Genomic DNA, 23,125 nt, shown 5'->3' with positions numbered 1-23,125 from the left:
CTGAGGTCCCAGGTTCAGTCTCTAGCATCACCACAAACCAGAACTGAGTAGTGCTCTTGTCTCTCTCTTTCTCTCTCTCTCTCTCTCTTTCTCTATCTGTCTCTATCTCTTTCTCTTTCTCTCTCTCATAAATAAAATATTAAAAACAAAGCAAAGAAACCAACTTCGCCATAGGCTAATTATTTAAGCACTGACTTTTTTGTGGCATATATCTGACCACACCAAAAAAAAAAATGATCACCAAACTTGCAAAGAAAACCAAAATCTATGTCTAGCGTTAAGCACTCAGTTGTGTCCATTCACTTTTCCAAAACCCACTTGTTTCAGTCAAGATTGAAGTTGATTAAAGTCCATCCCTGAAGCACAGGGTGCAAGGTGGGTCCACCCTGATTAGACACCCTCCAAGACAGGCGCGCACACACACACACACACACACACACACACACTGAGAGAGAGAGAGAGAGAGAGAGAGAGAGAAAGGGAATTGAAACATGCCAGCCAGGCTAACGTACCTTCAGGATGCAGGAGGACACTAGAGTCCCCAGAGAAAAGCCCCACAGATGTGGCAAGAATGTTGTAAATGCCACACATATACTGGCTTGGCTAAGACTCAACTGGTTTCTCTCATCAGCATTATCATCAAATGACGCCAAGGTGGTATTATCTCAGACCTCCTGATGTTATCTCAGACCTCCTGTGTGTTTCAAAAGACAAGGTGACCTCCTTTTGAACATCTGGTGTTGGGGACATTGGCCTGAGCAACAACATATGGCCGCCTCAAAGGAGGTGTGTACAGTTCTAGTGGACAAAGCACAGGAACAGTTTCCTCTGACCTTTGGATTCAACCACATGGGTTGTATAGAGATCATTGGCAGACAGGCAAGGTTATTTTGACCTCAAGTGCAGGCTGCAGCTGGGTGAAGGGAAAGTCAACAAGAAATTTTTGTAATGTCTTCAGTGTTTCACTGAGCTGAACCTTGAACACTGTGCTAACATGTTTTGCTGTCTACGCTAAGGAGTAAAGTCATTGTTACTGCTTCTCTATGTAAGCTGAGCTCTGTCAGAAATCAGCATCAGGTGATCCATCTGGTCCTTCTGTGCCCTGTCATTAGTTTGCCCTCCTCTCGGCCCAGGACCACTCAATCTGGCTAGCCAATTTTCACATTTCATGAGAGAAGATACAGGGACTGGGAATCCCCACAAATGAATGAGTGGTGACTTCATCTGACGTTAGTAGACCAGTTGGAAAGTGGATCTGTACCTGCTTAAGTCCATGACAGGGCTGAGTCCAACCCAGCATGCCTGAGTCTGAGAAAAGAGGGAGACTTCGGAGCAGCCACTGACCCCACCAGACAACACATTGCACTCAGTCCCACGCCACGGGAGTCACGGAGAGGACTTCTGTCTTTGACCGGTGACAGGCCAAATCTCACAGTGGCTACAGCAGTGTACTTGCAAGACTGAGGTCCGGAGTCTGATCCCTAGCAGCATGTATGTTCTGACTTTTCTCCCTCCTCTCTCTTTTATTTCCTCCTCCTTTTCCTTCTTTCTTTTCTTTCTTTCTTTCTTTCTTTCTTTCTTTCTGTCTTTTGGAGAAAGAAATTAATAATTGTGAGGGAAGAGTAGGCAGAGAGAGAATGAGAGAAAGAGAAACACCCTGCAGCTCTCTCTCTCTCTCTTCATTTATTTAAAAAGAAAGAAAATAAATACCTGCAGCACTGTCCTACCCATTGTGAAGCTTCTCCCTTGCCTATGGGGACCCCCTGGCCCACCCTCAAAGTGAGGTCCTTGCTCATAGAAGTGTGCAGTCTACTAGCTGCACCACCGTGCAGCCCCATAAACCTTTTTTTCATAACAATGCTTTATTGATTACATAAATTAGTATCAAACACTTGATAGCAAATAAAAATAAATCTTTAAAAATAATTAAAATGAAGAAAAGTGGAACCTCTTTGCCCTCCTCCCCAGTGGCAGCATTAGTTAAGGCGGGCCACAGCCAGCTGACCCTCCCAGGGCAGCAGGGCAGGGGCTGCAGAGAGAGGCAGAGTTCCCCTTTGAGCACTGCCCACCAGCCCCGCACACCCACCTCCTCAACTCCACCACAAGTTGCAGTCACTAGGGAAAGGCTGTCACTCTCTTAGCCATGGCAAACTATACATAGCACAACAGAGACAATTTCCATTATGATTTACAGGTTATTTTCTTAATATTGTGTGCCCCCAGTTTATATCATAGCACTAGTGATCTTTCACAGATTACCTGCACACATGTTACCATGCTCAAGGGTCCAGGTTCAAGCCCGTCCTCCCCACTTGAAGTGGGTCACTTCATGAGTGAAGCAGCTCCAAAGGTACCTATCTTTCTCTCTCCCTGTCATCCCTTCCCCCTCTTAAATTTCTCTGTCTTATCCAATAAACATAAAGAAAGGAAGGAAGGAAGGAAGAAAGAAAGAAAGGAAGAAAAGAAAAAGAGAGAGAGAGGAGATCAAAAGAGAGAGAGAAGGAAAGAATAGAAAGATTACCTGTGAAGCATCCTTCTACCTTCATATCTCAGCCTGTTGGCTAGGTGATCTCTTGCACACTTGGAACATGTTCTACTTCACACCAGTACAGCTTTTTTTCAAGCCATTTTTATTTGTGATTAACAGTGGGTTATGAGAGTTTAAGATTGGGGGTTGGGTGGTAGCGCACGTGGTACAAAGTGCAAGGACCGGCATAAAGATCCCGGTTCAAGCCCTCAGCTCCCCACCTGCAGGGGAGTCGCTTCACAGGTGGTGAAGCAGGTCTGCAGGTGTCTGTCTTTCTCTCCCCCTCACTGTCTTCCCCTCCTCTCTCCATTTTTCTCTGTCCTATACAACAACGAATGACATCAACAACAATAATAACCACAACAAGGCTACAACAACAAGGGCAACAAAAGGGAAAAAAAAAAAAAAAAAAAAAGGCCTCCAGGAGCAGTGGATTCATGGTGCGGGCACTGAGCCCCAGCAATAACCCTGGAGGCAAAAAAACAACAAAAAAGAGGAGTTTAAGACTGTAGGGTATAGTTCTACTCGCACCCACCGCCAGAGCTCTGTGTCCCCACCCTCCCAACAATAAGCACCAGAATTCTCACAAAGTCTTAGAGACAGTTTGTTTGCTTCTGATTTTTTTGCAAGTTCATATAATACAATCATTTTAAAAGATAAGTGCCTAGCACACATCTTGCGTACATGACAATTCTGCACTAATATTGAAAGTCAGTCATACAATGGTTTTAGAAACACATTGGTTATTTTCAAACAGCACAATGACAGTGACCTATAGCTGTCACTGAAGGCATATTATCATATTTTTTCCTTTTGATAGTGTGAGACAACGCTAGAAAGAGAGAGACAGAGAGGAGAAGACCCACAGCACTGCTCTACAACTCATGAAGAAGCTCCCCCTACTGGTGAGGACCAGGACCTTGTAACATTTGCACTCAGCCAGGTGTGCCACCACCCGGCTCCAGTCTCTCTCCCCGAGGACCAGGACCTTGAACTCAGGTCCTCGAGCTTGGTAATATGTGTGATCTACTGGTGAGCCACCGATCAGCCTGTTCTCTGTATCTGATAAGCCTTGTAAACTGGGTTTCCTCATTTTCTTTCCTTTCTATCTTTCTTTCTTATTTACATTTTATTTTATTTTTTTTACCAGAGCACTGCTCAGCTCTGGCTTAATGGTGGGGCTCGGTTTGAACCTGAGACCTTGGAGCCTCAGAAATGAGTCTCCTTTGCATAATCATTATGCTACCCCACCCCCATTTTCCATTTTAAGCATACAGTCCAGTGGAACTCAGTACCCTCATGGTACTCTGCCACCATCACACTCTCCTCTCTGAATCTCCTCAAATGGGGTTGCTGGATTTGACTAACAGTAGCTCTCCTGCCCCTCTGCCCAGGCCCTGCTTGCCCCCATTATATTTTCTGTCTCTATGAATTTAACTACTCCAGATACCTTGTGTGTATGGAGCTGGATGGAGTATTTGTTCTTCTGCGTTTGTAGGGAAGGTTTTTTTTTTTTTCTATTTTATAATCAAGTATCATTGGTTTCTATGTCATTATATATAGGCTTCAGGTGTACAGCACTGTAAACCAACATCTGTATATACAATTTTTTAAAAATAGTTTTATTTATTTATTATTAGATAGAGAAAGAGAGAATTGAGAGGGGAGGAGTAAATAGAGAAAGAGAGTCACAGAGAAACAGCTGCAGCACTGCTTCATCACTCGTGAAGTTTTCCCCATGCAGATGGGGACCAAGGGCTTAAACTTGGGCCCTTGTACACTGTAATGTGTGTGCTTAACCAGGTACACCGCCACTTGGCCCTATATACTATTTTTTAATTGATATCATGTAAATTCATAGCACTGCGTAGGTTCCAGGCAGATAGTTTCTCAGAAGCTGTAAATATTACACTAGTGCCACCACCCATATCCTTTCACCAGCCACCACCAACCTGTCGGCCCCACCCTGCTCCACACCCTCTCCTCTGCTTAACCATCATGCTGCTGTCAGAGCCTAATGACTTGTCTTGTTGGTTCATTTGCTTTGTTTCTTCTTAAAATCCTTTCAAAATATTTTTTTTGAGAGAAAGACAGAGAGACACCACTCCAGAGTCCTAAACCACTAGTGAAAGATAGAAATGGGCTTTGGGTATGGATTGACCATGTCCAGAGGAGAAGCTATTATAGAAGCCAGAACTCCCACCTTCTGCACCCAAAAAAAGAAATTTGGTCCATACTCCCGGTGGGGCAGAAATGATAATGGAAGATGACCAGAGGGCTCTGAACTTCAACTCCATCAGGAACTGGAGACAGAGGAGGATAAAGGGAGGGACATTTGGATGTAGTAATAGGTGTGTGTGTGTGTGTGTGTGTGTGTGTGTGTGTGTGTGTGTGTGTGTGTGTGTGTGTGTGTGATTTGGAAAGGAAAAGAAGATGGGACCTTTACAAAGGGAGGGGGATATATACAAATATAGACGACAGTTGTAGGAATAATAGTCAACCAATATCGGCAACCTTAGGAAAACTGCTGAAGCTTACAGTGGAGGGGTCGGGGATCCAGAACTCTGATGGTGGGAACAGTGTGGAGTTGTACCCCTGTTGTCTTGTAATTTTGTAAATCAACATTAAATCAATAATAATAATAATAAAAGAAGTAACACGAAGATCCCTGTGGGAATGGGACTGTTGAGTTGATGTTAGTGATAGGCCTACATTAGTGATGAAGTGGTATAGAATTAAATCACCTGTGCTTGTCATTGAAACTGTGGTCAGCTGAATAAAATCGTAAATTGTGGAAAAAAAGAAATAGAGAGAGAGCCATGTGCTATGCAGAATAGTTTGGCGTCAGCAAGTATGATACTTGTCCTCCCCTCCCCAGGATAGTTTTGGCTACTTTCTTAAAGTCTTTTGTGATTTTACACAAATGTCAAGTTTATTTTATTTTATTTTTTTATTTTGTCCACATCTGAGCACCTGCTGGCTAGTTGGTGCCTAAAATTCCCTTGAACTTGGGTAAAACTGAAGATTTCCATTCTCAGCTGGAGATGAGAGAGCTTGAAATGACTGGCTGAGATTGTCACAGTGAATGGAGCTCATCTACTGCTGAAAACTGCTCAAAAGCGTGGCTGTTATCAGACACAGTCTTCAGTGCAAAGCCTGGAGGACTCAGAGAGAGCAGCTGGTGAGTGAACACAAGTTCCAGAGTGGTCCAGGAGGTGGCACAGTGGATAAAGCATTGGACTCTCAAGCAGGAGGTCCTGTGTTCAAGCTCCTGCAGCACACGTACTAGAGTGATGTCTGGTTCTCCCTCTCTCTCTCTCTCTCTCTTCCTATCTTTCTCATTAATTAAATATATATCACCAGTTCCAGAGCAGCATCCACAGTCCCTGAGGGAAGTGGCAATAAAGGTGAGTCCTTTCTGCCGGAAGGACTCTGTGGACCAAAGGGGAGCTGGGAGCAGAGGAATTTAGAGCAGCCCATCTGCGCACGCATCCTGCTGACTGGAATGTGGCCACTTAGACATATGGTTCCCATCAATGGTGTTTCCGTGTGATTCTCGAACCCCTCTTTTTATTTGCACTGACTTCATTACAAAGGAACTTCATATACACGGGTACTAACTGAGGCATGACCCAGGCCTTGTTCAAAGAAGAGCTCCTTGTTTGTTTCTGCAAAACAGGAAACGCACAGAAAACTATCAGATAACAAGGTGGGGGAGAGGAGGGATGGGAGTAGGAGTTCACCTGGCCCTGAGTCAGAGAGAGACACACACCCCCATCACATAGCAGAGACAGATAGATGCAGATTTCAGAATGGTAGGAAAGATCTGTATCAAATTTGTGATATGATTCCTCACTATGGAGGGCCAATTTCCACCTATGATTTATTTTCTTCTTTTTATTAGTGATTTCACAGAGCTTTATAAAATTATTGTAAGATTCCAGGGGTGTGATTTCACAGCCATGCATGATCGTATAAGTCACCACCCCCTTCACCAAAGTTCTGGGCTTCGCCCACCATTGTTCTCATGAAGCCTAAGAGACAGTTTGTTCCCATTGTTCTCCCAAGTTCATTTGCTTTACTCATCTGTACTCCACATGTCAACAAAACCTCCCAGAAGCTGCCCTCCACCTCTTTACCTACTTAGCATAACACCTCCAATCCCACCTATTTTGTTGCAAATGATGCAACCTCACCTCTTGTTATTTCAGAGGAGTGTCCCATCAGATACCTATCTTGTCACTGTGATCTTGGTGTAGCCCCAATCCTTGTGACCTTCCCTTGTGGGTTTGATACAGCTGCCATCAAACTCTACCCCTTTGTTCAGGGGCAGGGTCAATAGAACAGTGTAGGAACAAAATGGAGATGTCAATAAAGATACAGGAAATAAAAAAAAGAGGAGAGAGGAGATGAGTCACCCAACAGAACATACACTCTAACCTGCATGAGGACCCTGCATCCTGACACCACTTGAGAGCAACATGCATAATACTAGGGGAAGCTTCACAAATGGTGAAGTGCTACTGTGGTCTCTCTTTTTTTCTCTCTGTCTGTCTCTCTCCCCTTCTGTTTCATTTGTCCTACTTTCCATCTTACTGCATTTCAGCCACCAAGTTCCAGATGCTACCATGAGACCATCCTGACTTCCCCAGGCAGACAGTCTCACCAATGCTTCCTGGACCCTCACCTCCCCAGAGCCCTAACCCACTAAGGGAAAATAGAAACAGGCTGCAGGTATGGATTGAATTGCCAATGCCCATGTCCAATGGAGAAGCAATTAAAGAAGTCAGAACGCCCCCCTTCTGCACCCTAAAAAGAATTTTGATCCATGCTCCCAGAGGGGTAAGTGATAGGGGAAGTAAACCAGAGGGCTCTATGCCACATTACACCAGGGCCCAAAGTGTTTGTCACTAGGAGTCTTGTTTTTATACCAGCAATTAAAGGGAAGCAAATCTGGCAAACACTAGAGAAAGCCAAGCACTGTTTCTCTTATCTGAGAGAGAATAGAGGGAAAAAAGGAAAGATGCTAGAAATAGTAATAGGTATAGGGGTGACTTAGATAGGAAGTGAAAGCAAGACCATTGAAAAGTGGTGAAAAAGGTAGATATAGTTATAAATAGATACAGATATGTGCTTATGGAAGCAGCCCACAGCAGTGACTCTGGGAGAACTACTAGTTTCCAGTGGAGGGAATGGGACCGTAGAGTCTCTGTGGTGGGAACTCTATGGAATCATCTCCCTATTATCTTACAGTTTTGTAAATCAAGATTAAATAACTAATAAAAAAGAGGGGCCAGGTGGTGGCACACCTGCTTGAGGGCACATGTTACAATGTACAAGGACCTGGGTTCGAGTCTCCTGCCCCCACCTGCGGGGGGGAAGCTTCATGGGTGGTGAAGCAGGGCTGCAGGTGTCTCTCTGTCTCTCTGTCTTTCTCCCTCTCTACCTCCCCCTTCCCTCTCAATTTCTCTGTTGCTATCCAATAATAAATAAATTGATTGATTTTTTTAAATAAATAAATAATGCCTGAAAACTCAGATTTTTTTGTTGTTGTTAGATAGGACAGAGAGAAATTGAGGGGGGGGGTAGAGAGGAGGAAAGAAGGATAGACACCTGCAGACCTGCTTCACCACTTGTGTAGCGACCCTACTGCAAGTGGGGACCTGGGGCTCAAACCAGAATCCTTGCTCGGGACCTTGAGCTTCGTACTATGTTCATTTAACCTGGTGCACTACCACCCAACCCCCTAACTTCTCAGATTTTTGAAATAATACCTAAGGAAGTCTACATCAAGAAACATTATAATCAATCTGATGAAAGCCCAAGCCAGAGTGAATCTTAGGGTCCAGGAGGTGACTCAGTGGGTTAAGTACACACCTACCAAGGGTAAATCCATTGGTTTATCCCCTGGCACCACATAAAAGCACCAGAGATAGAAATAGGTCAACTTCTGGGTGATGCAACCTTTTATGCTTTGATGTTACTTTCTTCCTCTTTAAAATATACAATAAAAATTAGACTAGGGAGGTGGTGGATCAGTGATACTGACCACACGCAAGAAAGAAACTGGGTTTGATTCCCAGCATTGCATTAAAGAGAGAGAGCAAGAGAGACAGAAAAACTCAGTTCATCACATACAAGAGCCTCAATAACATTATCATCAGTTTCTAATTAGAAATATTGTAGAGGGTGGAGGTAGATAGCATAATGGTTATGCAAACAGACTCTCATGCCTGAGGCTCTGAAGTCCCAGGTTTAATCCACCACACCACCATAAGCCAGAGCTGAGTGGTGCTCTGGTTAAAAGAATAAAATAAAATAATTAAAAATAAAGAAATATTGTAGATCAGAAGAAAATGATTTTAAAATATTTTTTTTTAAATCCCCAATGAAGAAGATGAAGACAAAGAAGGAGAAGGAGAGGAGGAGGAAGAAGAAGGAGAAGGAGAAGGAGAAGGAGAAGGAGAAGGAGAAGGAGAAGGACTGACATCTTCAAAATGCCGAAGGGGAAAAAACAGTCAACCAAGAATCCTATATTTGGCAAAAACTGTTCTTGTGAGGGAAAAATCTAAGACATTCCAAGATAAGCAAAAGCTGAAGGTGTTCATTACTACTAAAGTTTCCCTGCAAGAAATGCTAAAGTAGTCTCAGGTTGAAATGAAAGAACACATTTCAGTAAAAAAAAAAAAAAAGCGACTATAAAAGCTGGGGTTATGGTGACTTCAGTGTCTAACTCCACCTTTTGTTTTCTACATAATCTTTAAAAGATTTATTAGAGAGAGAGAGGGAGAGAGAGAACCAAATTCTGCAATGTGATGTGGCCACATCTTCTACACAGTTTATAAGTCTAGTGGATCAAGAACAATTAGTGATTTCTGCCTTTGTTGCACAATGCATAATAATGATGCAATTCTGTGAAATCAATTTAAAGGAAATGAGAACAGAAGAAGATAGCAAGGGGGTCGGGCGGTAGTGCAGTGGGTTAAGCGCACATGGCACAAAGCGCAAGGACCGGCAGGAGGATCCCGGTTCAAGCCCCCAGCTCCCCACTTGCAGGAGAGTCGCTTCACAGGCGGTGAAGCAGGTCTGCAGGTGTCTGTCTTTCTCTCCCCCTCTCTACCTTCCCTCCTCTCTCAATTTCTCTCTGTCCTATCCAACGACAACAACAGCAATGATAACAACAATGATGACAACAAGGGCAACAAAGCGGGAAAAAATGGCGTCCAGGAGTAGTGGATTCGTAGTGCAGGCACCGAGCCCCAGCAATAACCCTGGAGGTTAAAAAAATAAAAAGAAGAAAAAGAAGAAGAAGAAGAAGAAGAAGAAGAAGAAGAAGAAGAAGAAGAAGAAGAAGAAGAAGAAGAAGAAGAGGAAGAAGAAGAAGATAGCAGAAGGATTTAGCGTAGTCTTAAAGTTGAGCTGGCACAAATTCTATTTAAATTGCTTTAACTTTAGGATGTTAAATGTAATCCCCATAGGAACCACAATGAAAATAGCTAGAGTTTATGTGCAAGAGGCAGTGAGAACAGGATGAAAACACTTCAGTATAGAAGCTCATGAAAATGCAAAAGGAGATAATAACGCTGGGGGTTTAATTCAAAAATAAAAACCTTGTAAGGCATATAGCTACTAGTAAAATATCAATTCCTTCTTATCAGTATTTGCTTTGAATCAGTAACTGGATTAACTTCTCCTAAAAAGAGAGAGAGAGAACATGCTTGGAAGAATGAGTAAAAATAACCAACCATGTGCTATCTACAAGTGAGTCCACTTTAGCCCCAAAGACACCAAGATTGAAAGTGAAAAGATAGGAAAAGCTATTCCATGCAAATACTAATTAAAAGGGAGCAGATTAGGGCACCAAAGTAAAAATCCTGTGGTGAGGGGTGGACATGCAGCTTCCTGGGCCAGTGGAGGGTGGGAGTGGGTGGGAGGGATGGGTCACAGTCTTTTGGTGGTGGGAATGGTGTTTATGTACACTCCTAGCAAAATGTAGACATATAAATCACTAGTTAATTAATACGAGGGGGAAAATTGATTGTATGTCTCGAAGTTTTTCAAGACACAAACTGAATCTTTTCAATATATAGGCTGTGTAATTGATATGCGGACTCTCTCAAAATCCTAGACCAAGTAGATCAGAAGCAACCAATAGCACAGATATATACAAGATACTAGGTACTGTACAGCAAACCCTAACAAAGAGACTTTTCAAAGTTAACCCAATTACCAAACAATGTGATGATAACATTAACTATCGATTGTCTTTTTGAACCCTAAGACAGCAGGAACCTCACATCTCCACTATAGAGCCCCTACTTCCCCCAGTTCTGGAACCATTGGATAGGGCCCACTTTCCCGTATGCCTCTCCCAATCCATATCAAATAATATTGCATCTGCCGATCACAACCTAATCAACACAACGATGGCCACCTCAACATGCTTCACTTCAGACTGTGTCCAGAGACTTCACGTGTGGAATGACAACCCTTCAACTTCATTACTCGGGTGAGACCTTTCCTTTCATAGTATACTCTAATTTCATCTCAGGTGGTTCACTTTCTAACAAAGTCCCAAAACCTAGATATACACCAGTTTCTGTGAGAGAGAGCATATGTTCACACGTATCCATAAACTATTGCAAAATATATACCTGAAAGCAGAAGTACACTAGAGTTTGCAGTGAGTACCCCCCTAACACTTCCTCTCCACTATTCCAAGCTTTGGGTCCATGATTGCTCAACAACTTGTTTGGCTTCGTATGTTAACTCTCTTTTCAGTCACCAGGTTCCAGATGTCATCAGGATGCCGGCCAGGCTTCCCTGGACTGAAGACCCCACCAATGTGTCCTGGAGCTCTGCTTCCCCAGAGACACACCCTACTAGGGAAAGAGAGAGGCAGACTGGGAGTATGGACCGACCAGTCAACGCCCATGTTCAGTGGGGAAGCAATTACAGAAGCCAGACCTTCTACCTTCTGCAACCCACAATGACCCTGGGTCCATGCTCCCAGAGGGATAGAGAGTGGGAAAGCTATCAGGGGAGGGGGTGGGATATGGTGGTGGTAATTGTGTGGAATTGTACCCCTCCTACCCTATGGTTTTGTTAATTAATACTTTCTTAAATAAAAAAAAAATTAAAAAATAAAAGGGAGCAGGTATGGGTCAACTAACATCAAACAAAATAGACATCATAAAAGTTAATGAGACAAAGAAGAATACTATATATTATTAAAAGGTTAATACAGTTAACAATTATGTAACAATTACAACCATTTCCTCCACCTAATAACAACCCTCAAATACATTGAGAACTTAAGACACTATTGAAGGGATAAATGCTTCTACAATTATAGTTGGAAAATTCAATAACCCTCTGGGTAATACCTCAAATGACCAGACAGAGGGGAAACCAGAGGACTTGAACAACACAGTAAACCAATTACCTGTAACTAGCACATATGGGCATCTTACCCAGTGACAACAGAACACACATTTTTCTCAAGTTGCACATGGGAAATTCTCCAGGATAGAGACATGCTAGGCTACAAGTGAAGTCTCAGTGAGCTTTTTAAGATCGTATCGAGAGTAGAGCGGTAGTGCAGCACAAGAACAGGCTCAAGGATCCTGGTTTAAGCCCCCGGCTCCCCACCTGCACGGGAGTCGCTTCACAGGCGATGAAGTAGGTCTGCAGGTGTCTGTCTTTCTCTCCCCCTCTCTGTCTTCCCCTCCCTCTCTCCATTTCTCTCTGTCCTATCCAACAACGACAACAACAATAATAACTACAACAATAAAACAACAAGGGCAAAAAAAGGGAAAATAAATCAATATTTTTTTAAAAGAAGAAGAAAAAAAAAGATCGTATCATGGAAGTAGTTTCTCCAACTACCATGGGATGAAGTTAAGCATCACTAACAGTAGGAACACTGGAAGATTTACAAATTCATGGAAATTAAACCTCAAATTCTTAAACAACTTATGAGTTAGTATTTTAGTCAGCTTGGGTTTCCATAACAACAGCAACAACAACAACAACAAATCCCACAGAGAGGTTCAAAGAGCAGGGGTTTTTTGTTTTTGCTTATCAATACCTTATTTATTGCCACCAGGGTTATTACTAAAGCTAGATGCTGGCACCATGAATCCACCACTCCTGGTGGCTGTTTTCCTTTTCACTGGTTCATTCTTTCTGTCCCTTTCTTTCTCTCTTTCTTTCTTTCTTTCTTTTTTTCTTTCTTCCTCTCTCTCTCTCTCTCTCTCTCTCATCAGTGATTTAAAAATGATTGACAAGATTGTGGGATAAGAGGGGTACAATTCCCACCACTAGAGTTCTGTATCCCATCCCCTCCATTGGAAGTTTCCCTATTCTTTATCCCTCTGGGAGTATGAACCAAAAATCTTTATGGGGTGCAGAAGTTGGGAGGTTTGGCTTCTGTAATTGCTTCTCGACCAGGGTTTTGTTTTTTCTCCCTCAAACTCCATGGGTGTTTTTTTTTTTTCTCTCTCTTATTCTTCTTCTAGTGTTTGCCCTTCTTCCGTAGCCAGTCAACAGCAAAGCTGTCAGGAGCTGCTTGTTGCTGGCTTTGAAAGTGACTGGGATCCATGTGGATTCAGTCGGCTAGGAAGGATCATCAGTTTCCCCAATGAATGGGTACTCACGGGATGCACCACGAGAAGGTCGATCCAATGCAACCCTTTTTTTCTCTAAGTCCACAGATCAGAGTGCTAGCTGATTTGTTTTCTGGCATAGACCCTCTTCCCCTCTTCCTGCTTTGCCACTGACCACCTTCCCACTGTGTCCTTACAAAGCAGAGCTCCAATGTCTCCTCAGCTTTTTTTAAGGCTATTGATCCCATTATGGGAATCCCACCCTGATGAGCTGATCTAAATCTAACTGTTTCTAAATGACAGCACCTCCAGGTAACCATCACACTGGGGTTAGGGCTTTGACACATGAATCTTGGAAGAGCTCAGACAGGGCCAGCTGATGGAGCACCTGATAGAGCACACGTAGTACTCAGTCCAGGACCCAAGTTCAAGCCTATAGCGCTCACCTGCAGGTGAGAGGGTAGCTTCACAAGTGATGAAGCAGGGAAGCAGGTACTTCTCTTTCTCCCTCTTTATCTCCCCTTCCCTATCAATTTTCTTGGTCTCTGTCAAAAATAAGTTAAGAAAAGAAAATGGCTGCAGGCAGTGGTGGATTCACCATGCAAGCACTGGGCCCCTGTGATAACTCTGGTGGCAATAAAAAATAAAAAAAAATAAAAACTAAAAACATTTAAAAAGGAAACAGATAGACATGTAGACTTTCACATGCTGCCTGTGGACTGTGGACCCCCACACACAATTCAAGAATATATGCAACACATATTTTATCCCATCCCAGCAGACCCCAAAATCTGACTTCACCCCAGCACCCATACTAAAGTCTAATGTCTAGTGTCATACATAACTAGTGCTCAAAGCAGGTATGAGGTGAGGCTTAAAGTATGAATCATTCCAAGCTATGAACCTGCAAGACCAGATAACTCTTATTCTTCACAATACAGCCACGGGATGAGTACAGGAAGGATGTTCCTAAGCCAAAAGGCAGGAGCTGGAAGAAATGGCTCTGAGAACGTCTAAAACGCAGCAAGGCAGTATCACTTCATCTCAGTTAAGAACGCAGTGATAGGTCATCTCCCTGAAAGGGACACAATCTAGGGAGTGGCTCAGGCGTTCCAGGCAGGAAGTGGAGTCTGTCTGGGTGTGGAAGATGTAGATCCAGGTCCCAGACAGGAGCACACCACACTCTTGCCTGCCAGGGAGCTCAAGAAGGTGGCTGCTTCCTGCCGGTCCCTTGCCTCAGACTGAGAGAATGGGTACCTTCGAGGGACACTTGCTTATAGGGATACTCTTTGTCATCTTTGCCCTCTACTATTCCATGATCACATCCCTGGCACTACTCCGGGGACAGAAGATTCTCACACCGCCTTGGTCCCTCAGGGAGAAGCAAGGACACAGGTGGTGGCAGCGGCTGCCCGTGATAGGGACGGCGAAACTGGTCTTCAGTTTGCAGTTCATCTTGCTTGAGTTCTTCTATCCCCCAGGATCGAACCGGCTGAAATTGATAGACCTGACGGATCCCCGGCGGCCATTCCTGTTCAAGGAAAATTGGCAGCATGCCACCATGTATGGGTTTTTTGCGCTCAGTGGCTTGGTGGACGTGGTGACCCAAGTGTGCCAGGCCTGGCCCAGCCTGAAGCTGGAGCGGGCAGTCGAGTCGCTGGCCTGCTCTGTGCTGGTGCTGGTCATGGTCAGCCATGTGGCCCACAAGGACATCGTGGAAATCCACATTCACCTCCTGTTACTCCTGCCCATAGCACTGTTGAGCCTGATGCTGGCTGTGGAGGTATGGATGCCCCACCAGCCGGCACTCTGGGTGCTCAAGAGCTGGCTGATGCTGGTGGTGGGCAGCTGGCTGGTGCAGTTGGGGGTGTTGATCTATGTACCACCCACCAGGCAGCCCTGGCGCTCCGACAACCCCACCGACCTGTCCTTCATTGTGCTCTTCTTCTGCTGGCACCTGGGGTTGGCGGTCATCCTGCTGGCCACTGTCTATGGCCTCTGCAGCCTCTGGCTCCGTCACTGCTCCTCCAGGGAGGATGCCAGGTACCAGCTGTGCCCCAGCAGGGAAGAGCTGGACAAGCTCAGGCCAGAGGCTGAGCTGCTGGACAAAGGGGTGTAGGTGGGCAGTGGCGTGCTCACCGTGTGTGGAGCACTGCACTGTCCCACTGGGACCTGCTGTATGGCTTTCCCTCCCTGATGAATAAACCTGTCTCCTGGACAACTTGTGTCCCCCACTAAGCTCACTGTCTTTCCTGTGTCACTGCTGAGCAATTGGATTTCTGGCTGTGGACACAACTTAAGGTGACAACAAGGAGGGAAACTTTCCTCTGACAGTTCTTGGGGATCCAAGAGGAGGAAGTGACCTGAGGGAGCAGAGGGAGGCAGACAGCCAATGGAGGGAGAGTTGGGGACCATTCTGTCTGAGGCAGAGCTGGGTTGGTGTGGACACATGTCTGCCTGTGCTGATAAGAGTGCACTGATGAGAGAACCAGAGGGGGTCTAGCTTTGCACCATAGCCAGAGCTTCTGTTCTCTTTGCTTCCCTTGGCTTCTTCCCTAAGTATAGCTGGATAAAGAGCAGGCTGTGATTGTTTTGCTGATCTCAACGGGAGGCAGTCAGAGCAGGCAAGACAGCTCGCTAGACAGTCCACTTGCTTTGCCAGGCTCAAAATCTGTCTTTAAGCCCAGACCTCACTATGCCAAAGAAAAGTTTGATGCTCTTCTCTATCTCTCTTTCTCCTTCTCCTTCTTCCTGTTCTCCTTCTTCCTCTTCTTCTTCCTCCTCCACTACTTCTCCTTCCTCCTCCTCCTCCTCCTCCTCCTCCGCTTCTTCTTCTTCTTCTTGTTCTTGTTCTTCTTCTTCTTCTCCTTCTCCTTCTCCTTCTCCTTCTTCTTCTTCTCCTTCTTCTTCTTTTTCTCTCTCTCTTTTTCCCCCTCTGGCATGGTGAGTACCCAGTAGTCTTATTTAAAAATAAAACAGAATGTGGTTACTAACCAGGGAGCAAGGGACAAGGAGAAAAGGGTGTCAGTCAATGTAGCAGGGGTTCACATCTGGGAAAAAAGATTTTGAAGTATATTTAACAGAAAAATCTTTAATGTATATTTTTAGATATTTTATTTATTTTATTTTAATGAGAGAGACAGAGACCAGAGCACTACTCAGCTTTGGCTTATGGTGGAGCTGAGGACTGAACCCGGGATCTCTCAGGTACGAGTCTTTTGAAGAACCATGATGCTGTGTCCCAGCCCCTTAATGTATACTCTTAAATAGCCTTCAAACAAAAGCAAAAAGCTGCTTGCTTTTTGTTGTAATGTAAAGCCCCTCTATGATCTCTACTCTTCTATTAGAGACCTAATTCCATTACTAGTCTTGCATGAGTGATATTATTATTATTATTATTATTATTATTATTATTATTACTTTTTGCCTCCAGGGTTATTTCAGGGGCTCGGTGGCTGGACTACATATTCACTGTTCCTGGTGACCATTTTTTTCCCATTATTTTTGCTACTATTGTTGGACAGGACAGAGAGAACTGGAGAGAGGAGGGGAAGACAAAAAGGGGGAAAGATAGACACCTGCATACTTGTTTCACATCTTGTGAAGTGACCCCCCCTCCCCTGCAGGTGGGAAGCCAGGGGCTCAAACTGGGATCCTTGCTCTGGTCCTTAAGCTTTGCACTATGTGCGCTTAACCAGCTGCACTTCAGCCCGGCCCGTTGCATGAGAGATTCTTAGGCAAGATTCAAGGAGAGGCTCGGATTTCAGTTGGTGGGAGCAGAAAGACCAACCTCAGAAAATGTGGGGCACATGTTCCCTCAGGGAACCTAAAGATACGGGAACACAGATGACAGAAAACCTGAGCGTGGTGACCACCTATAGCTTGCAGGCATTTCCAGCAAGGAGAATGAATGGGTGCTAGGAAAGCCCCATCCTCAGTGACATGCAGGGGGCCAGTTGTATGAGTGCTTGGCCCTGCGTGTGATGGCAAAGCCACCACTTCCGATGGCAAGACTGCTTCTGTATAATATAGTTCAGCATCTGCTAGTCCTAGAGGTGGCGAGGAGGAGGTGCTGGGCTTCCTTATGGAGAAAGGGGTGGAGACATTGGGGAGTGTGTGTCCACTCTCACAGCAGCTGCAATTATGTGCTTCTCAGGTAGCCAGAACAACTGCCCTCAAACACTGAAAGGCTTTAGAAAATACAGAGAGGCATTTAGAAGGTCACTGGCTGCACCATCATTAATGATAGCACGGAACACACCCTCAAGCAACAGTGTGCAGGAAGGAGCACAGAAAATAGGTCTGGAGCTCTGATGGAGTTCAGGCAGAGGGGGGTGTAAGTGGGACAAGGGTCTGGCAACTCATAAGGGGGAAGGCGGGGGGGGGGAGGAAATCCTGGAAGAAAGAGAAGGGAATGGGGATGGGGTTCAGGCGGTAGCACAGTGGGTTAAGTGCACATGGCACAAAGTGCAAGGAATGAGGCTCTGGTTCAAACCCCCAGCTCCCCACCTGCAGGGGGGCCACTTCACAAGAGGTGAGGCAGGTCTGCAAGTGTCTATCTTTCTCTCCCCCTCTCTGTCTTCCCCTCCTCTCTGAACTTATTTCTGTTCTATCCAATAACAACAACAATAATAACCACAACAATGATAAAAAAAAAAAAAAAGAGGGAGTCAGGAGGTAGCGCAGCAGGTTAAGTACAGGTCCCCCTGCAGGTAGGAAGCCAGGGGCTCCAAATGGGATCCTTACTCAGGTCCTTGCATTTAGCGCCATGTGCGATTAACCTGCTGTGCTACTGTCCAGCCCACCTTTTCTTTCTTTCTTTTTTTTTAACCAGAGCACTACTCAGTTTTGGCTTATGGTGGCACAGGGGATTGAACCTGGGACTTTGGAGCCTCATGCTCAAGAGTCTCTTTGCATAATCATTATGCTATCTACACCTGCCTTTGTCTCCACTTCTTTTAAATTAAAAAGTCTAGAAGCAGAACCAGTTGTGCCCAAAAGCTACCAGAGCTTAAAAGCTTCAGAAGTAAGACATACCAGGATTCTATTTCCTAAAGAGGAACCTCTAAACTGTGTAAACTTTAGGTTCCACAGCACCTGAACACTTAGCAGGGACTTACACTCAGGATGTAATGCAGCTCCAGCTAGTGGAGCATTCTTTAATCCAGGGTAGTGTTTAGTAAGACTTAGCCTTCTTCAACTTGGAAGCAAGAAGTTTAAGACACTAGTTACTGGCTGAAAGTCACTGAACTCAGCAAATGTCAATGAGTGTTATCAGATGATGGGCCTGATTTAACGAGGTGGGATGTGGAAAGCTGGTGACTAGGAAAGAAGTGGGGAGTAGTGTGCAGGACTGGATTTCATTCTTGGTCTTCTCTCCTGCATGGGGGACTTTTTGTCCTACAAGTCTGTCTGGCCATGTACTAGTCAGGATTGTTCCGAGATACAAGGCCAACTGGGTATGTTTAGATAAAGCTTTTATGGAACTGGCCTGTGAAGATATGGGGACTGCTGCATAACAGGCCAGCAGACCAGAGACCTAGGGGAAAGTTGGAGAATTGATGCTGCCATCTTAAATCTGAAGATAATAGGCAGGAGGGAGCAGTCCTTCTTCCTGTGGATCTTCAGTCTTTTCTCTTTTGACCTTCAGTTGATTGGATGAAGTCTACCCATTGTTTGGAGAGTAATCTGCTTACTTAAAGTCCACTGATTTAAATGTTAACCATATCTTTAAAATACACAGTTGTGTTATGCAAGACTTTTATGCCTAAGGCTCTTATGTCCCAAGTTTGATCACTAGCACCACCATAACCCAGAGTTCAGCAATGCTCTGTGTGTGTATGTGTGTGTGTGTGTGTGTCTTTCATTAAACAAAAAAAAGTAAATACAAATAAATAAAATATTTTAATAATTTTTTAATTTGTTGGATAGAGGCAGAGAGAAACTGAGATGGATGGGGGAGACATAAATGAAGAGAGAGGGCCTGGCTGTGCACAGCAGGTTAAGAGCACATGGCTCAAGGACCGATGTCAGGATCCCAGTTCAGGCCCCTGGTTCCCCACCTGCAGAGGATCACTTCGCAAGCAGTGAAGCTGGTCTGCAAGTGTCTTTCTCTCCCACCTCTGTCTTCCCCTTCTCTCTACATTTCTCTCCTGTCCAGCACCAATGATAGCAATAACAATAACAACAAGGGCAACAAAAGGAAAAAAAATAGCCTCCAGGAGCAATGGATTTGTAGTGCAGGCACTGAGCCCCAGAAATAATCCTCGAGGCAGAAAAAAAAATGAAGAGAGAGAGACACCAGCAGACTTGCTTTACTGCTCATGAAGCTTCCGCCTACAGGTGGGGACTTAGGGCCTGAACCCAGGTCCTTGTGCATGGTAACATATGTACTCAACCAGGTGCACCACCACCTGGCCTCCAGATAAATAAAATATTTTAAACACTAAAATAAAATATAAATACACAAGGGGACGGACAGTGATGCAACTGGTTGAGTGCACATGTTACAGTGCTCAAGGACCTGGGTTCGAGCCCCTGGTCCCCACCTGCAGGAGGAAAACTTCACGAGTGGTGAAGCAGGGCTGCAGGTGCCTCTCTGTCTCTTTCCCTCTCTATCTTCCCCTTCCTTCTCAATTTCTGGCTGTCTCTATCCAATAAATAAATAAAGATAATTAAAAAAATTAAAGAGAAAAATATATACAGACACATGGCATGGTGTTTAACCAAATATTGCACTCTATAGTGAAATTGGCACATGAAATTAACTATCACATCTGGTTCATCAGAGAATGGCCAAACATGATTTATGTCAACTGTGTTTGCCATGGGTTTTGAAGATCTTCCCGAAAGGCACTTCATCGGTACTTCATTTTAAAGGAAATTCCTCACTATAGAATCTGACCAGAGTGTGACCATGACTATATAATTCTTTGTGGGTGTCTTCCATTCTCTGTTCTCTCTAGAAAGGGTGAGGCAAGTAGTTGATGCATTTTATAGGCTGAGAAAACATTGTGGAGGCTGGATTAGTCATGGAACACATTTCAGACATCTTAAAATTCCTGAAATTATTTTAACACATTTTAAAATCAAAGACAACATCCTCTCCCAGACTTAATTACTGAGAGAGCTGAAACAGGAAGAAATTGCTTTAATCACAAAGTAGATGCTAGGATGTAGACATTCTGGTGAGACCTCACCTTCTTCTGAAGACTGATGTATTGGGACATGAGTTACCGAAGACTTTTGAAGGTCTAGCCCTCAGCAGATGAAGAAATCTAGAACTGAGAAGGGATTGAGCAATGAAATGACATGTCTAAGGGAAACAGAATCCTTCCAGAGGAAAGCCTCAAAGATCCAATGCTGAGGAAGAAGAAATGCTGCCTCCAGTCTGTCTTCAGATTCCAGATGGCATTACCAGCCCTTCCCTGGTCCCGTCGTGCAAAGGCCATGAGGCACTGGGAGGGCTAGAAGACTGGAGAGTGCATAGCATGAGCTCTGAAGGAAGAAGTGATTGAGGTCGAGCAGAAATGCTCATCCGACCCCAGGGAGGTATTGTGAGGAATAAATGAGGTATTATTGTCCATACAACACTCAATGCAGAGCATAGTTCATGCTCAGTAAACACTAGCATAAGAGACTGATCATGCAAAGGGGCAGTATAGGATATGACTCTGATCCATTATCTGCAGCAACCTGCCCGAGAATCAGCCATTACTCTACAGTAGCCAGCCCATGAAGTACGTTACTATCAGTAAGTCAGACTTATAGAAATTCAACTATTTCTAATTGTCAAGTCTCAGAAGCCAAACAATAACACCTGTAATAATTTTTTACCCTTGTAATAATTACCTAGAATGGCTAGGACTTGATTAATAACTAGAGCTTCCCTAGTCTTACTCCACTTCCAATGTCAAACCAACCAGAAAACACCAAATATGCACTTTTCCACTCAGACCAGTGCCTTTCTCCACTAGAACACCTCCCCACTCCTGGGCTGGTCAGATAGCATGATGGTGATGGAAAAAGACTGTCATGCCTGAGGTACCAAGGGTTCCTAGTCCAGTCCCCGGTACCATGACAAACCAGAGATGAACAATATATTCTGGTAAAATAAATAAATACATAAATAAATAAAATAAAGCTTCCTCACTCCTCTGCCTGCTTTTGTGTCTTGACCAAAATATATGGTGGTGGATTAAGGTCTTGATACAGCAAGTGCTGAACAGCTAGAGATAGATAGATAGACAGACAGACAGACAGACAGACTCCTTTTGCTGTTCTCATTTGGCTGGCCTGCATGGGTTATCACATGTTCACGTATTCCATGCATTCACTCAAGCAGTCATTCACTACTGACAGAGCACTCCCTGTCTGTGAGAGTCCATGTTCTTCTGGCAATGATGAGGTGACCCAGATGGAGGCCAGACCCTTTCTTTCATGCTGAGGAAGATCTGTGAGAGAATGTTGTGTGTGCAGCAAACCACTGTGGTAGGAGGGCCGGAGACAGGGAAAGAGTCAGGAACGAGGTAGAGGGCCAGGATAGAGTCCCATGGCTGCAGAGTAAGCACTGACAGAAGTGGACAATGGTAGGGTTGCTGGACCTTGGTGTTTGAGTCTGGCATGGCCAACTCTGCACGTAGAAAGGTGGGAGAGGAGAAACTAGGCAGTGGTGCACCTAGTTAAATGCCCATGTTACCATACACAAGGATCTGGGTTTGAGCCCTCACTCCCCACCTGCAGGAGGAACATTTCATGAGCAGTGAAGCAGGTCTGCTGTTGTCTCTCTTTCTCTCTTCCTCTCTATCTCCCCCTTCCCTCTCAATTTCTGTCTGTCTTATCTAATTAAAAAAAATTTTTAACACACACACACATACACACACACCTGGGAGAACAGGCCTGGGGGCAGGGAGCACAGTTTGGAAGCTGGCCAGGGGTTGGGGATAGGAGAGGAGGAGAAAAGTGCATGGGTGGGAGACTGCCTCCAGGGTTCTTGCCCAGTAACTCTGCTGCAAGGCCAGAGGGAGGAAGAGCAGGAAGCCAAAGCTTGGGCAGCTGGGGAGGAAAGTCCTGGTGGAAAACCCCAGGGGTGGGGGAGGGCGGGTAGAAGAGGTGACATGCATAGAACTTTAAAGGCTGAGGTTCCTTTCTGGAAGCAGATGGATGCACGACCAAGAGAAAGGAGGGCAGAGAGGGCAAGGATGGGAGTGAGAATTGGTCATCAAGGCCACCCCAAGGAGTTCAGCCAACAGCAGGGCACTGGGTGTAGAAGAGAGCTCTGGGGAGCAGAATACAGGAGTGGGAGACAGAAGGGGAGCATTTATAGGGGAACCCACAAAAGAGCAGCCAGGAGGTCTGAGGAAAGGCAGGGATCAATGGTAATACTTCTCCCCTTTCTTCCTTCTCTCACAGGGGATGGTCTCCAGGACACTGGGAGGGAATTTATTCTCCCAAGACCGACCAGTGAAACTGGTTCTGCATTGCCCCACATGTTTGTTCAGGTTGTTCAGGTTGCATCAAGGAGATACAGCTGTCAAAAATCAAGTGGTATGATAAAAGACTCAGCAGGACAGCTGCTAAGGACAAGGGCTTGCCCGCAAATCAGTTCCAGATGATTGTTGTCGTATCTTCCTTCTCCTCCTACGATTCCTCCCCCCCCCCTTCTTTTCCTTCTTTTTGAATGCCACCTGAGTTATCGCTAGGGCTTGGTGTGGGGACTACAAATCCACCACTCTCAGTGGCTATGTTTTCCTTTTTCCTTTCTTTATTCCCTTTTTATTTTGTTCGATAGGACAGAGAGAAATCAAGCAGGGAGAAGAAGAGAGACCAAGAGGCACCTGCAGCCCTGCCTTCCTGCTCATGAAGCTTCTCCCCTGCAGGCAGAGGAGTGGGAGCTTGAACCCAGGTCCTTGACATTGTAGTGTGTGCGCTCAAGCAGTTGTGCCACCACCTACCTACCCCCTTCTCTTTTTAACTGGGAAGGGGAGGGGGA

General features: G+C 44.9%; 1 protein-coding gene and 1 long non-coding RNA gene across 2 annotated transcripts in view; one reads left to right on the top strand and one right to left on the bottom strand.

Moving 5' to 3' along the window:
• Positions 1-5,846: 5,846 nt before the first annotated feature.
• LOC132532676 (uncharacterized) overlaps positions 5,847-23,125 on the bottom strand; it is a 37,646-nt gene continuing 20,367 nt past the window's right edge. Inside the window, exon 3 of the long non-coding RNA XR_009544583.1 lies at positions 5,847-6,195. This is a non-coding gene — a long non-coding RNA (uncharacterized LOC132532676). The remainder of the gene's footprint in view (positions 6,196-23,125) is intronic.
• LOC103119514 (transmembrane epididymal protein 1A-like) lies at positions 14,090-15,372 on the top strand. Its single transcript, XM_007529820.2, has one exon. The coding sequence runs from the start codon at positions 14,384-14,386 to the stop codon at positions 15,251-15,253; it is 870 nt and encodes a 289-aa protein (XP_007529882.1). The 5' UTR covers positions 14,090-14,383; the 3' UTR covers positions 15,254-15,372.

Source organism: Erinaceus europaeus, chromosome 14 (genome assembly GCF_950295315.1).
Source record: "Erinaceus europaeus chromosome 14, mEriEur2.1, whole genome shotgun sequence".
Classification (NCBI taxonomy): Eukaryota; Metazoa; Chordata; class Mammalia; order Eulipotyphla; family Erinaceidae; genus Erinaceus; species Erinaceus europaeus.
The sequence above is the reverse complement of the archived record's forward strand: the minus strand, read 5'-3'. Positions and strand labels throughout refer to the sequence as shown.